This window comes from Odontesthes bonariensis, chromosome 17, assembly GCF_027942865.1.
Source record: "Odontesthes bonariensis isolate fOdoBon6 chromosome 17, fOdoBon6.hap1, whole genome shotgun sequence".
Classification (NCBI taxonomy): domain Eukaryota; kingdom Metazoa; phylum Chordata; class Actinopteri; order Atheriniformes; family Atherinopsidae; genus Odontesthes; species Odontesthes bonariensis.
The window spans coordinates 1,294,955-1,311,915 of record NC_134522.1 but is presented as its reverse complement, the minus strand read 5'-3'; the positions used below and the strand labels follow the sequence as shown (position 1 = coordinate 1,311,915).

The following is a 16,961-nucleotide window of genomic DNA, read 5'->3' as shown; positions in this document are numbered from 1 at the left end:
GCGAGACGGAAACGGGTGAGCGGCACGGAAACAGGCGAGCGACATGGAAACAAGCGAGCGAGACAGAAACAAGCGAGCGACGCGGAAACAGGCGAGCGGCACGGAAACAGGCGAGCGACGCGGAAACAGGCGAGCGAGACGGAAACAGGCGAGCGACACGGAAACAGGCGAGTGACACGGAAACAGGCGAGCGACACGGAAACAGGCGAGCGAGACGGAAACAGGCGAGCGACACGGAAACAGGCGAGCGGCACGGAAACAGGCGAGCGACACAGGAAACAGGCGAGCGAGACGGAAACAGGCGAGCGAGACGGAAACAGGCGAGCGGCACGGAAACAGGCGAGTGACACGGAAACAGGCGAGCGGCACGGAAACAGGCGAGCGGCACGGAAACAGGCGAGCGACACGGAAACAGGCGAGCGAGACGGAAACAGGCGAGTGACACGGAAACAGGCGAGCGGCACGGAAACAGGCGAGCGGCACGGAAACAGGCGAGCGACACAGGAAACAGGCGAGCGAGACGGAAACAGGCGAGCGAGACGGAAACAGGCGAGCGACACGGAAACAGGCGAGCGACACAGGAAACAGGCGAGCGAGACGGAAACAGGCGAGCGGCACGGAAACAGGCGAGTGACACGGAAACAGGCGAGCGGCACGGAAACAGGCGAGCGAGACGGAAACAGGCGAGCGAGACGGAAACAGGCGAGCGGCACGGAAACAGGCGAGTGACACGGAAACAGGCGAGCGGCACGGAAACAGGCGAGCGGCACGGAAACAGGCGAGCGACACAGGAAACAGGCGAGCGAGACGGAAACAGGCGAGCGACACAGGAAACAGGCGAGCGAGACGGAAACAGGCGAGCGACACGGAAACAGGCGAGCGACACAGGAAACAGGCGAGCGAGACGGAAACAGGCGAGCGAGACGGAAACAGGCGAGCGACACGGAAACAGGCGAGCGAGACGGAAACAGGCAAGCGAGACGGAAACAGGCGAGCGAGACGGAAACAGGCGAGCGACACGGAAACAGGCGAGCGAGACGGAAACAGGCGAGCGGCACGGAAACAGGCGAGCGGCACGGAAACAGGCGAGCGAGACGGAAACAGGCGAGCGGCATGGAAACAGGCGAGCGAGACGGAAACAGGCGAGCGAGACGGAAACAGGCGAGCGAGACGGAAACAGGCGAGCGAGACGGAAACAGGCGAGCGACACGGAAACAGGCGAGCGGCACGGAAACAAGCGAGCGGCACGGAAACAGGCGAGCGGCACGGAAACAGGCGAGCGGCACGGAAACAGGCGAGCGGCACGGAAACAGGTGAGCGGCACGGAAACAGGCGAGCGGCACGGAAACAGGCGAGCGGCACGGAAACAGGCGAGCGGCACGGAAACAGGCGAGCGAGACGGAAACAGGCGAGCGGCACGGAAACAGGCGAGCGAGACGGAAACAGGCGAGCGAGACGGAAACAGGTGAGCGGCACGGAAACAGGCGAGCGAGACGGAAACAGGCGAGCGAGACGGAAACAGGCGAGCGACACGGAAACAGGCGAGCGACACGAAAACAGGCGAGCGAGACGGAAACAGGCGAGCGACACGGAAACAGGCGAGCGACACGGAAACAGGCGAGCGACACGGAAACAGGCGAGCGACACGGAAACAGGCGAGCGACACGGAAACAGGCAAGCGACACGGAAACAGGTGAACGAGACGGAAACAGGCGAGCGACACGGAAACAGGCGAGCGACACGGAAACAGGCGAGCGACACAGGAAACAGGCGAGCGACACGGAAACAGGCGAGCGACACGGAAACAGGCGAGCGACACGGAAACAGGCGAGCGACACGGAAACAGGCGAGCGACACGGAAACAGGCAAGCGACACGGAAACAGGTGAACGAGACGGAAACAGGCGAGCGACACGGAAACAGGCGAGCGACACAGGAAATCAAAAGCCAGGAAAACAATGGAGGGCCTTCATCGGTTAGAGAGGGAAACGCAGACCTGCCATGGCGTGCAGAGAGTGGCGTGGAAGAGGCACCTTACATGGCGCTCCCAGGCTGGTTACCTGCTGCAGACACCATGAAAAACCACAGAACGTTAGTTAAAGATGGTCAGAGAAGCAAAGCTGCTGTCAAAGTGTCTGTGGGATGAATTCTCCTCAGTGAACAGCAGGGGGCGACACTCCGGCTGCACAAAGTGATTAAAGTTGGCACATTTAGAGTTGGAGCTAAAGTCTTCTTCTTTATATGATATTAATTTAGTAAAAAATACAGAAAACTAGACAAAGCAGGTTATGCATTTAGTCTTGAGTAACTTCTGACTGATAGATGTGACTTATTCAGCATGTTTTAACCTCAGTGGGGCTAAAGGGCCTCACAGTGTCTTCATCATTCACACTGACCTGCCATGCAGCTCTGCTGGGAGGAACTCAGAGACACTTCATGCATGCGTCCATGGTGTCTCAGCTGATAGTTGAGTCTCAAAAACAAAGCTAAAGGCTTTAAAACGGTTGCTGATCCAAGAGGTGCAAACAATCCTTCAAGTATCCTTATCCAGACCTGGAAAACACTAAAAACAAATTCCATATTTTTCAAAACTGTTATTTATCAAACAGTATGATACTGTGTTTTTGGATTACAGTACATGACGGTAGGATAACTGTGTTTTAGTAATTTTACGGCGCATCTCCCGTAATTTATTGAATTTATTTAACAGTATAATAACGTATTTTGGATTACAGAATATGATGGTAGGAGAATTGTGGGTTTTGGTAATTTTACAGTATATGCCAGTGTGTTATGCTGTTAAATTACAGTTATCTACTGGTATTGTTTACATGTCAGGGATGAATATTCAACAGTATTTTACAATTATTGTAAAATACAGTCGGATACTGTTGTAAATCTACCGTAAATATACAGAAATGTGTTACAGTGTGGGTGTTAAGCACCACATCTGACTCTAAATCCAAACGGAGGCACATCTGACTGCTTGACTTGCATCTTTTCCACTGTTCCAGCTGTTGTTCCACCGGTACAAACATCTCTGAGACTCTGGTTCCTTCCACCAACATGCTGACGGAGGAGCTCCGGGGTGACATCAGGATCTCAGAGAAGCTTTATCTCATCAGGCTGAAGGTTTCTGCAGGATGCAGAGTTTTAAATCTGAGTAAAAGAGAGCGCGGGGCAACCATCTGATGAAGAAATCAAGCTGGAGGCATGTTGCAGTGACAGGTGTGGAGGGTCGCACATCTGCACCCAATCAGCTCCATCCTGAGAAAGGAGAAGTCAGATTTAAAGAGCCCGACTCCACCTCTGCAGCCGGATGAAAACATCTCTGACTTCTCCATCTTCAGACGCTTATTCAATCTGTTTAACAGAATCCAATTTGCTGCTAAATGAGAGCAAACTAGACGCATCCTCACTTAAGGATGAATTTAAGATGATAAATAGATTATTTGATTTGTTTTCATTTGTATTTCACAGACTGTCCCGGTTTTTATCTGATTTATGGTTCATCTTTGTAAGGCAAGGCAATTTTATTTATGGAGCACAATTCGTACACAAGGCAATTCAAAGTGCTTCACAGCTACATAAAATCACAAGAAGGCAATAAAATCATTAAAAAGAAATAAATAATAAAAAAAAAAAATTAAATTAAAAAATTAAAAAATAATAACAATAATCAAAATTTAATTTAATTAATTTAAAAGTAAAGAGTGCAGATAAAATACTTTCAGGTGTCATATGCACAGCTAAATAGAACTGTTTTCAGCCTGGATTTAAACATTGTCAGAGTGCATTGTCCTCCACTACATGTAAAAATCTGACAGATTTACTGCAGAAATCTATTATTTTGGGTCTACAGCTGATGATGATCGGCATGTTGATTTTCTTCTGCTGTAACTGACTGATCAGCTGCTCTGTACACTGAAAAAGACAACTCGTAAGATTCACTTAAAAAACCCTTTGTAAGTATTTGCACTCTTAAAAATGATTTAAGTAATATTTAATGCTGCAAAATCAAGAAAATTTTACTCACCATAAAACATAACAGTTTTGAAGAAATTAAGTAACATTTACTTAATTACATCTAAGTTTAAAGTTTTAAGTTAAAACAGTTCTATTTATCTGTGCATATGACACCTGAAAGTATTTTATCTGCACTCTTCACTTTTAAATCAATTAATTAATGATTATTTTTAATGGGTTTTTAATTTTTCAAAAAATTGTTATTATTATCATTTTATTTTATTTTTTATTTTTTTATTATTATTTTTTAATTTACTATTTTTTTTAATTTTCAAATTTTTAAAAAATGTTTTAATTAATTAATTTATTTTTTTTGATTTTAGATTAAAGTCGACATGTCGAGATTAAACGAGATTAAGATATTTCAACTTTAATCTCGACATGTTGACTTTAAGAATATTTTTTTTTATGCCTGGCCCTAATACTCTTCCGTAGAACCTTGACGTGTGGTGCAGAATAAAGCAGAAACTCCCCCGGTGCAGTAACCTGCAGTAACGTGCCGCGCCGACAGAGGGCGCTGTTCTCCAACATTTCTCCTCTCGGGTCCCTCAGAGTTTCGGGTTTGTGAGTTTCTTCTTCTGCCTGAGATGGATCAGAAGTGATCCAACCGGCCGCGGAGGGAAGCGCGGGCACATTAAAGGAGGTGCGGCGCGTGAGAGGCTCTGTTGTTATATTTCTTACTCAGCTGAGGCGCGTGCGCGCGCCCCGCTGTGTGGCCGGTGGGCTGTGCCGAGTGACGCGCCAGTAGGTGTTGGACCGCGCGGCCATAAAGAGGCGGCGGCGGCGCAGACCGCGCACCAGTGTGGCGGAGCGCAGAGGCGTCAGCACCACGCACCGACACGCACACGCACACGGACCCGAGGAACATGCTGCCGCTGCGGCCGGCTCACTGAGGCTCCATCCCGGCTCACTGAGGCTCCATCCCGGCTCACTGAGGCTCCATCCCGGCTCACTGAGGCTCCATCCCGGCTCACTGAGGCTCCATCCCGGCTCACTGTCCCGGCTCTCTGGCGCATCCATCCCGGCTCTCTGGCGCATCCATCCCGGCTCACACAGCTGCTCTGCGGGCTTCCACATCCCGACCGTCCGGCGGCAGAAGAAAGTTTCCCTTTCTCAGCTTTTATATTGGTGAGTTCTTACTTTTTAAATCATAGAAATAAAACTAAACGAATGCAACATGCAAAGTTTAGTTTTAAAAGTTTAGGCAAGTATTTTTCATGCATATTTTACCACCTTTTAACGCAGTTAAAGCAGAATTAAACAGGTGATTATTTTGCGTAAAAGTTCAAGATATTTAATAACTCACTTAATTTACCCCTAAAGATGTGAAATGCTGAATATTTTCCTCCTCCACACTCACACTAAGTACTTAAAACTCATTTAATTTAAACACACAAACACACACTGGCTGTTTTGAACTGAAAGTGTGTCTGCAGGCTGATTTAATTTAGATTTTATTCATTAAACCCGCTGTTTCCAACTGATAAATATGTGCTGCTGGGGGCTCGTGTGAATAAACATCTGGGCAGACAGAAGAAAAGGGGGATCAGCTGGGATCCTCTCACTCTCCCTGCTTCATTAGCTCATTAATCAGGCTGCTTTGAGTGGAGTTTGGAGGCTTTAAGGGCTGAAGTGTGAGGCGCTCTCTGCACACCTGAGCTGCTGGAGGTCACACTACCATGGGTGGGTTAGGGTAGGGTGGATGGGTCCTGCAGGAAGGAAGGATTATTGATGAGACATGTTCATCAATATGCTGCAGATTCAGGACTTTTTGCTGGTTATGGAACAATAATAGTTTGTGCTGAATCTGATCTGTTTAGCCTGAGTTATAAAGCATTTATTAACCATGTCAGCAGCTCTGCTGCAGCTGTTTTTCAAGGCAAGTTTATCTGTGCAGCACAATTCAACAACAGGGCGATTCAAAGTGCTTTACAGATGCATTAAAACAGTAAAACTAAAAAGCACGATTTAAATTTTAAACAAAAAAAAGACAGAAATAAGAACAACGGATAAAATCAGGAGTTAAAATGTGATTAAGTTTTGAAACTCAAGCTTCAGATTTGGAGCTTTATTCAAACGCATACGGCTGATAAACATCATTTTGAACAAAAAAACAGTCCAAAACACGGACTGCCGTGTAATCCTGTAACGTTTTGTGTTTTTATTAATAATCAGATTGTTGATGAGCGCCGTAACAAAGCGATTTGTTAACGTATTCCCAGCGTCTCTCACTCTGCACAACACGAGTGAATCATGTGTGAACAGGAGCATGAAAGTTTGGTTTACAGGCGCTGCTCCTCGTAGTTTTCAGCTGTGTTGAATCAGAGTTAATCAAACTGAATTAAACTGAATTAAACTGAATGAAACTGAGTCAAACTGAATCAAAACTAAACAAAGTGAGGATGCTGCAGAGCGTGGTGTTCTCCAGCTTCCATCACGGCTGATGTTGGGTGCAGCGGTGGCATTAATCACACTGGAAAAAATGCTCCTCCCAAAATAAGTGAGAAAAACAACAAATAAAAGACGTTTTTGCTTGAAATAAGCAAAAAAATCTGCCAATGGAACTAGTGAAAATCGGCTTGTCAAGATTTCTTGAAATAAGATGTGATATTTAGGACTTTTGAGATAAAAGTGATCTTGAAATTAGCTTAAAAACCTCTTCAAATGAAAAAAAAAAGCTTGTTTCATATGATATGTGACTCAAAACAATTTGTTTTCAAGACTTTTTCATTTAACAAGATATTCCAGATGTATTGTCTTCAAACAAGTCCCTATATCTGGCTGAAATAGAACTTGTTAGGCAGTTGTGTCTCATATTAAGTGTAATGAGATATTTTATACTTGGTAAGACTTTGATTTTCTCCCGTGTAAATGCTGCAGCTCGCAGGCTCACAGCTGCCTGAGGAAGCTGACTGCAGAGCTGCTGTCAGGGGCCGAAACTTTCTGAGTTTCTGACCACACCCCTGGTGTGATCCTGGTTTCAGATCACAGATTTCAGATTTCCCTGATCCTGAGGAAAGCTCTGCTGGGTGTGCAGCAGAGGGGCTGGAAAGTGGGGAATCTGACTCAGACTTTTACCTCAAAACATGTAAAATCATTTAATATTCACTCTAATTACTTACTTTAATCCGTCAGACGGAAAGAAGCTTGTTTGAGTGATTATTTTGAGTCATTTTCCCTTTTTTATTCTTGCATTTCGTCGGTTTAAGCGAGACACGGCGGGCAAAAACAGTGATTTTTAATTTCATGCAGTGGTCAATTTTGAGATTTTGGGCCAGTCTACTCCTTCAACATGTGTTTTTTCAACCTGCTATAAAGAAATTTTATTCTATATTAGTATTACTAAGGGCCTGAGCATTTATTCTGTTTTTGTGCAATTCTTTCCAATACAAAAGTATTGAATTCCCCTATTTAAATCTTTAAATGCCGTTTTCTCAAAATCATTTTTTTGTATTTTTCCAGTATCAATATCTCAGCCTATGGAGCACCTACTAACAACAAACTTTCCAGTTATACACTTAGCAGTATTCTGAAGATATTTACAGAAGGATTTGTTGATAAATCACTCCTGGCCTGATTTATGTGACATTATAATAAAAAAATATGGCGAAAACGATGTTTTTTTAGGCTATGGGCAGTATATTTTGATTTCCTAGGAAATGAAAGCAGATATCCTGAAATCCCTCCAAAATTTTCTTTTCATTTTGTGTGTAAACAAAATAAAAACAGAATTTTGCACCTGGCTTTATCATATGTTCAGATCTATCTTCAGGAAATATATGCAAATTTGCGCATATTTAATGAGATAATGCCTAATTTGCATAATTAAACATACAAATTTCTAAAACTTGTAATACATTTCTTTTTCATACTTGTATAAGTAATCAACTGAGGAAGTTTCATGGTGATATCTATTATTTTAAAATATTACCCTATTCAACTGTAGTGTCTCGCCTTAAATCTTTAAATGCCGTTTTCTCAAAATCAGTTTTTTGTATTTTTCCAGTATCAATATCTCAGCCTCTGGAGCACCTACTAACACCAAACTTTCCAGTTATACACTTAGCAGTATTCTGAAGATATTTACAGAAGGATTTGTTGATAAATCATTCCTGGCCTGATTTATGTGACATTATAATAAAAATATATGGCGAAAATCGATGTTTTTAGGCTATGGACAGTATATTTTGATTTCCTAGGAAATGAAAGCAGATATCCTGAAATCCCTCCATAATTTTTTTTTCATTTTGTGTGTAAACAAAATGAACTGTAGTGTCTCGCCTTAAAAGCGGTAAAACTTAATAAAACTTAATAAAACTTCAGCCGAGCTGCTGCCAAGTGCACGTTCCTTTCCACGGACTCTGTTTTGGACAACAAAGCCCTCCCAGGTGCCTGATCTCACAGCCTGGACCCGAGCGGAGGGGCCACATGCCGGCTGGGGTCCCCCGGTATGCAGCCGGGCATCAAAGGGTTAACGGCGGCCCAGCAGCAGAGCACTTATCTCCTCTAATGACCTCCTATTACTTCTGCGTGATGATCAGAGAGGGGGAGCCGGCGGGGGGGCACTTTGAGCCCCTCATTAACAACCATCAGCCGAGCTCAGGGGACGAATGGCCTGATTTCAGCCTCCTGAGGAATCACCTTTGCTAAAAAAGTGTCTCCAACTTTTCCCCAAGCTTAAAAAAAACTAACCCATGTTGATCTGGGACGCTTCTTTATCTGCATTCCAGGAAAATATTTCAGTAATTTAGGAAACTGTGTTTAAAAAAAAGGAAATAAACTCAATTTGCTGCCTTTAACGCAGTTTGTTGCTCTCAAATATGTGAATAAGTCAAGTTAGAAAGTGTGTTTAAAGCTGCGAAATTAGAGAAAAACATCCAGTTTCCCACTTCCTTATGTATTTTCCAGGAAAATATTTCAGTAATTTAGGAAACCGTGTTTAAAAAAAAGGAAATAAACTCAATTTGCTGCCTTTAACGCAGTTTGTTGCTCTCAAATATGTGAATAAGTCAAGTTAGAAAGTGTGTTTAAAGCTGTGAAATTAGCTAAAAACATCCAGTTTTCCAAAGATTAAACACTTCTTTATCTGCATTCCAGGAAAATATTTCAGTAATTTAGGAAACTGTGTTTAAAAAAAAGGAAATAAATTCAATTTGCTGCCTTTAACGCAGTTTGTTGTACTCAAATATGGGAATAAATAAAGTTAGAAAGTGTGTTTAAAGCTGTGAAATTAGATAAAAACATCCAGTTTTCCGTTTGATGTTTCTTCTAAATTACTTGGAAGTCTTAATACTTTTATTGTTGATTAATTGTTATTACTGTTGATTATTCTTTGTAATGTTATTCATATTCATTCCTGAGAATAATCTCTTAATCTTTACGAGTAAGAACACTGAAGCTGCGGCTTTATAAAGCATAAAATTCATCTTAATATATATAAAATATAAGAATTAAAGTTTGTTCGGATGAATTGGCGTCCTGAACATTCTGTGTTTATCTCATTTATTCAATTCATTTTACCTACAAACTCCCAGACTTTCATCAGTTCTTTAAGTTCTCCAGAAGATCGTTACTTTGAGACGTTTTATAGAAGAACTCAGAGTTATTTAGACTGTAGAAGTTGGTGTTTTTCTGCTTAATGTGCGGCTCCAGGACATCAAACTGTCAAATAATAATAAATAATAAATAATAAATAATAAATAATAAATAATAAATAATAAATAATAAATAATAAATAAATTAAAATTAAAATTAAATAAAAATAATAATAATGATGATAATAACAATAATAATAATGCCAAATAATTGATAGATAGATAGATAGATAGATAGATAGATAGATAGATAGATAGATAGATAGATAGATAGATAGATAGATAGATAGATAGATAGATAGATAGATAGATGGATAGATAGATAGATAGATACTTTATTGATCCTGAAGGAAATTCAAGCATCCAGCAGCAGACATAATAAAGCAATAGAAATGTTTATACAATTATAAACACTTTAAAAACAATCTAAGAATTTAAAAAAAACAGTTTAAGAATATAAAGTGAAGTTCAGAAGTGCCATCACTGAGTCTGTTGGAGCAGGACTGAGACAGAGCGAATGTTGGCAGCGAACACGTTAATGAAAGACATCAGAATGAGCTGCAAGCTTTTCTGTGCTTAATGATTTCTGTCAGATTAAATAAACGCAGATTTTTGGTCTGCAGAGGATTTCAAACTGAGGAAAAAAGACTTTAAAGCCGATAAAACCCCAAAGATTCAGAGGAATGAGTGTAAATCAGTTGTGGAGAGACGGGACAGGAGTGCCTGAAACCTGCAGGAACACTTTCACACCTTTCTCATGTTAACCACCTGACAGACGTGTGGTCAGGTTTGCATGTGCACGCACAGATGGGCGTGCACGAGTGACTCCAGCCTGTGAACGTGCAGCAGCGTGCGTCAGTGAACAGGTCTGAGCTGAGGTGTGGCCCCTGGGTTTCCTCTGAAACCTGGAGCTGCTGCAGCCTGCCTCACAGCCTCTCAGCCTCAAACAAAGATGCTTTATTGTCTGTTGTTGCTGCGTCTTATCAGAGCTGATGCAACCGCTCGCAGGTATTTCTCTGAATGATGAATGCTGCCTCTCTGTCTCTCAGGCCTCGGCAGCCCCGGGCATGTTTCTGGGAGCAGGAAACACTCTCAGAGTGTGTGTGTGTTTGGATTAATGCTGCAGTTGTTTTAGGTTTAACTTCGCTGACACATTCATGACATCCAGACACCGACATCTGTCTTTGTGCCACCAGCAGAGACGAAAACATGCAGTCTGTGTTCCAAACTGCATTCTGCATCCATCAGACAGTGTGCAGAGCGTTTACCCACAATGCATTTCGCTCCAAAGTAGTCATTTAGATCCCCAACGTGTTGAAAACCTGACAAAATACCGGCTGTTTACAATTTTGTTCCCACGAATTCGGCGCTACTAAAGCTAGCCGCAGTGAGCTAACGCACTTCCGGTTATTTTCACAAAATAAAATACCCGTTACCTTTTATCATAGGGAAAGCCATTAGGATACAATTGGTGCTTTTGTTTTGAAAACAGGAAGTGAACCTACCCTCGTTGTAGCTAGCTTGAAACTGCCGTTTTGACAGGAAATGACGATCGGCGCCGTCACGTTACGTTGCATCTTGGGTAGTTTGAGTATGAGTAGTAACCTCATGATGCATACCCAACATTTCAGAGAATCTAGTATGCATCCGGGAACTTCTCGCTTACTCAAACTCGCTTACTAACTCAGAAAGTTAGTAGGAGTAGTAGGAGAAGTATGCGGTTTGGAACACAGCCGATCAGTTTTTTTTCTCCATAATTCCAAACCTGAGACATGGAAACTAAGACAAAGAATTAAAAACTTGGACGTTGGACGAGAAGCTGGTGGAGCAATGAGGTGTTTATTATGGTTTTCACTCAGCGGGGATCCAACAGCAGAGGCCGGTCACATGTGCAGCCCTGATAGGCTGGAAATGGGCTTCCTCAGTCAGCCGGTCTGAATGTGTATTCTGATAGAAAGAACAGCAGTGATCTGCATATCTAACACCTGTCTGCTGAATCCCTGCCGCTCTCTGACTTATCGCTGATTTCTTGTATAAATTCTCTCTGATTTATCGCTGGTTTCTTGTATGAATTCTCTCTGATTTATCGCTGGTTTCTTGTATGAATTCTCTCTGACTTATCGCTGGTTTCTTGTATAAATTCTTTTTGACTTATCGCTGGTTTCTTGTATAAATTCTCTCTGATTTATCGCTGGTTTCTTGTATGAATTCTTTTTGACTTATCGCTGGTTTCTTGTATAAATTCTCTCTGACTTATCGCTGGTTTCTTGTATAAATTCTCTCTGACTTATCGCTGGTTTCTTGTATAAATTCTCTCTGACTTATCGCTGGTTTCTTGTATAAATTCTCTCTGACTTATCGCTGGTTTCTTGTATAAATTCTCTCTGACTTATCACTGGTTTCTTGTATGAATTCTCTCTGACTTATCGCTGGTTTCTTGTATGAATTCTTTTTGACTTATCGCTGGTTTCTTGTATGAATTATTTTTGACTTATCGCTGGTTTCTTGTATAAATTCTCTCTGACTTATCGCTGGTTTCTTGTATAAATTCTCTCTGACTTATCGCTGGTTTCTTGTATAAATTCTCTCTGACTTATCACTGGTTTCTTGTATAAATTCTCTCTGACTTATCACTGGTTTCTTGTATAAATTCTCTCTGACTTATCGCTGGTTTCTTGTATGAATTCTCTTTGATTTATCGCTGGTTTCTTGTATAAATTCTCTCTGATTTATCGCTGGTTTCTTGTATAAATTCTCTCTGACTTATCGCTGGTTTCTATTATGAATTCTCTCTGACTTATCGCTGGTTTCTTGTATGAATTCTCTCTGACTTATCGCTGGTTTCTTGTATAAATTCTCTCTGACTTATCGCTGGTTTCTTGTATAAATTCTCTCTGACTTATCGCTGGTTTCTTGTATTAATTCTCTCTGACTTATCGCTGGTTTCTTGTATGAATTCTCTCTGACTTATCGCTGGTTTCTTGTATAAATTCTCTCTGACTTATCGCTGGTTTCTTGTATAAATTCTCTCTGACTTATCGCTGGTTTCTTGTATAAATTCTCTCTGACTTATCGCTGGTTTCTTGTATTAATTCTCTCTGACTTATCGCTGGTTTCTTGTATAAATTCTCTCTGACATCGCTGGTTTCTTGTATAAATTCTCTCTGACATCGCTGGTTTCTTGTATAAATTCTCTCTGACTTATCGCTGGTTTCTATTATGAATTCTCTCTGACTTATCGCTGGTTTCTTGTATAAATTCTCTCTGACTTATCGCTGGTTTCTTGTATAAATTCTCTCTGACTTATCGCTGGTTTCTATTATGAATTCTCTCTGACTTATCGCTGGTTTCTTGTATGAATTCTCTCTGACTTATCGCTGGTTTCTTGTATAAATTCTCTCTGACTTATCGCTGGTTTCTTGTATAAATTCTCTCTGACTTATCGCTGGTTTCTTGTATAAATTCTCTCTGACTTATCGCTGGTTTCTTGTATTAATTCTCTCTGACTTATCGCTGGTTTCTTGTATAAATTCTCTCTGACTTATCGCTGGTTTCTTGTATAAATTCTCTCTGACATCGCTGGTTTCTTGTATGAATTCTCTTTGACTTATCGCTGGTTTCTTGTATAAATTCTCTTTGACTTATCGCTGGTTTCTTGTATAAATTCTCTTTGACTTATCGCTGGTTTCTTGTATAAATTCTCTCTGACTTATCGCTGGTTTCTTGTATAAATTCTCTCCTGCTTCTCTTCTCTGTCTCCATCAGACGTCCTGCTGGGTTAGGCGGAGCCGCCATGGGCAGCAAGACCCTGCCGGCCCCGGTGCCCCTCCACCCGTCCCTGCAGCTTGCCAACTGCTCCCTAATCCAGAGCTCCACGGGCCTCCAGCTGCCGGCGGACCCTTTCCACAGCATCTACAGCTTCAGCGCCCTGCACGCCATCCACCTGCACCAGTGGACGCTGGGCTACCAGCCTCTGGGCCTGCCTCGCTGCACCATCTCCAAGCTGCCGCCCCACTTCTCCTCCATGGCCTCTATCCCCATCTTCCCTCACCTCCTGCAGCCCAAGCTGGAGTCCGCCGGGCTGCTGCAGGGCTCCAAGAACAAACCCCGCTTTGACTTTGCCAACCTGGCGGCGGCGGCCACTCAGGAGGACCACCTGAAGGTGGAGGATCTGAGCATGACGGGCGCTGCCGCCGCCGCTGCCGCCGCGCAGGCCTCGGCTCAGCACCAGAGCGCGGCCAGCCTGAGCTGCCTGCTGGACGTCACCAAACTGTCCTCGCCCGAGCGGAAGTCCAGCCGGGGCCGCCTGCCCTCCAAGACCAAGAAGGAGTTTGTCTGCAAGTTCTGTGGCCGCCACTTTACCAAATCCTACAACCTCCTGATCCACGAGAGGACGCACACGGACGAGAGGCCGTACACGTGCGACATCTGCCACAAGGCCTTCAGACGGCAGGACCACCTCAGGGACCACAGGTGAGAACCCGAGCCCCTCAGAGCCCTGCAGACCACCAACATGTTCCCAGATACCGTCAAAGCCTTTAGAGTCAGATTTATTAAATTAAATTAAATTAAATTAAATTAAATTAAATTAAATTAAATTAAATCAAATCAAATCAAATCAAATCAAATCAAAACAAATTAAATCAAATTTATTTGTAGCACATTTCATGTACAAGGCAAAGCAAGGTAAGGCAAGTTTATTTGTCATTAATTTTAGTCATTAATCTCCTCAATGCATTTACCAAGAGCCTGTACAGGGCCTCGGTCTCCTGGTGACATTGTAATATATATCTGCGTGTCATCTGCATAGCTATGGTAGTTTATTTAGTTGTTTTTTATAATCTGTGCCAGTGGGAGCATGTAGATGTTAAACAGAAGAGGTCCCAGGATGGAACCTTGGGGAACTCCACATGTGACTCTTGTGTGCTCAGATGTAAAGTTACCTATTGATACAAAGTACTTCCTGTTCTCTAAGTATGTTTTGAACCAGTTTAGTACAGTTCCGGAAAGACCCGCCCAGTTTTCCAGTCGTTTCAGTAATATATTGTGGTCAGCTCTATCAAATGCAGCACTGAGATCTAGTAAAACTAAGACTGACATTTTTCCACCGTCTGTATTCAGACATATGTCATTAAACACTTTGGTCAGAGCAGTCTCAGTGCTGTGGTGCTGTCTGAAACCCGACTGGAAGGTGTCATAGCAGTTATTTTGTTTTAAAAAGTAATTAAGCTGTTGAAAAACCGCCTTTTCAATGATCTTACTTAAAAATGGGAGATTTGAGATAGGCCTGTAGTTGTTCATTTGTGTTTTGTCAAGATTGTCCTTTTTCAGCAGAGGTGTACAGATGTACAGAGCAATTCAAGGTGCTTCACATAAAATAAAAGCATAGCAGCAGGGAGTGTAAGAAGCATTAAAAATACATAAAAGAATATAAAGAGATAATAATAGTTTAATGATAATAATAATAATTTTATTATTATTATTATTATTATTATTATTATTAATAATAATAATAATAATAATAATAATAATAATAAAAGAGAAACAAATAAAACAATTTAAATTAATTTAAAAACAAGCAACAGTCCAGATAAATTAAAAATTTACGCCATATGGGCTTAATAGCACTGGAAAAAAATGCCCCTCCAAAAATAAGTAAGAAAAACAACAAATAAAAGATGTTTTTGCTTGAAATAAGCAAAAAAAAATCTGCCAATGGAACTAGTGAAAATCGGCTTGTCAAAATTTCTTGAAATAAGATGTGATATTTAGGACTTTTGAGTTAAAAGTGATCTTGAAATTAGCTTAAAAACCTCTTCAAATGTAAAAAAAAAAAAAAGCTCGTCACATATCATATGAAACAAGCTTTTTTTTTTTTTACATTTGAAGAGGTTTTTAAGCTAATTTCAAGATCACTTTTAACTCAAAAGTCCTAAATATCACATTTTATTTCAAGAAATCTTGATAAGCTGATTTTCACTAGTTCCATTGGCAGATTTTTTGCTTATTTCAAGCAAAAACGTCTTTTATTTGTTGTTTTTCTTACTTATTTTTGGACGGGCATTTTTTCCAGTGTGTGTGGGATGAATAACTGATTAAAATCCCCCCCATTTCACAGAAAATGCTCAAGCAAATGTTTTATTTTTCTGTGTGAAATCCTAACTCTCTGCTCTGCTGTGTTTTCCCCTGCAGGTACATCCATTCCAAAGAGAAACCCTTCAAATGTCAAGAGTGCGGGAAGGGATTCTGTCAGTCCAGGACGCTCGCCGTCCACAAAACGTTACACATGCAGGTCAAGGAACTGAAGCCGGCCAAGATCAAGTGATTTACTCCTGCAGCTCGGAGGGGACAGAAAAACCTGCCACCAAAGACAGAAACAACCAAAGACTTTTTCATCTCAGCCTGCCGTCTCAGTCCCAACATTCCTCGAGGATGAAATATTTCACCAGCCAGTTCTTGAAGAAATAATACAGAAATAAGCCTTAGTGGAGAAGTGTATGCTTAGTTATCAGAGCCTGACTTGGCAGAGCACCCAGTGGATGTGTGGAATGTGAAATGGACCTTAAAAAACCCAGGGCTGCTCAGCACAAATACTTTGTTCTGAAGCTTATAATCCAAAGAGGGACCTTTTCTTGTATGCAATATATTTTTTTTCCTTTTTCCCAAACTGAGAAAACGATCAAAGCCATGTTAGCGACACGTTTCCCTCCTTTCCAACTACCACATTCCAATGTTATTTTTGTACAGATGCATAATATCAAAAAATGTATTTTTGCACTTTAACCTGATTAATAATTATTGACATATATCACTGGATTTCTTAAACTTATTTTCAAAATGAATAATCATTTCTAAATAAAATATTTTACTGTACCTGGTCGGCTGGTTGTACGTTTTTCCAAAGAAGACACTGATTCACCTGAAGATGCACGATCTCAAAGAGTTTTTCCAACTTCTGTTTGACCTTAATCTAACCTGGGAAATCCCTCAGAGGTGAGGAACCTCCTCTGCATCTGACCCCGGACCCGGGCGGCTGTTTTATTCCTAGGTTCAGTTGCATAAGCCACGAATAAGCCTAAATTAGTCAAGTTTTTTTTAAAAGTTTTTTTTATTGATGTTTTTTTCAGACAGATGCAAAAAACTAACTGTTACATTACAGTTACATGGTGATAATAGCAAACAATGTATTCTTTTTCAGTATCTGCTCAGTCTTGTTTTTTCTTTACAAACAAACATAAATAAAACAAAAAAAAACTACAGTCCAGCAACAACATACGCATGAAGCCAGACTTACAACACAAAACCTAGATAAACAAAACAAAAACACAACACCCTAGGAAAT

At 41.6% G+C, this 16,961-nt stretch overlaps 1 protein-coding gene across 1 annotated transcript; it reads left to right on the top strand.

The window, feature by feature from the left end:
- Positions 1 to 4,803: 4,803 nt before the first annotated feature.
- Positions 4,804 to 16,492, top strand: osr1 (odd-skipped related transcription factor 1). The gene is made up of 3 exons (XM_075447645.1): positions 4,804 to 5,153; positions 13,385 to 14,092; positions 15,812 to 16,492. The coding sequence occupies exons 2-3, from the start codon at positions 13,413 to 13,415 to the stop codon at positions 15,942 to 15,944; spliced, it is 813 nt and encodes a 270-aa protein (XP_075303760.1). The 5' UTR covers positions 4,804 to 5,153; positions 13,385 to 13,412; the 3' UTR covers positions 15,945 to 16,492.
- Positions 16,493 to 16,961: the final 469 nt, after the last annotated feature.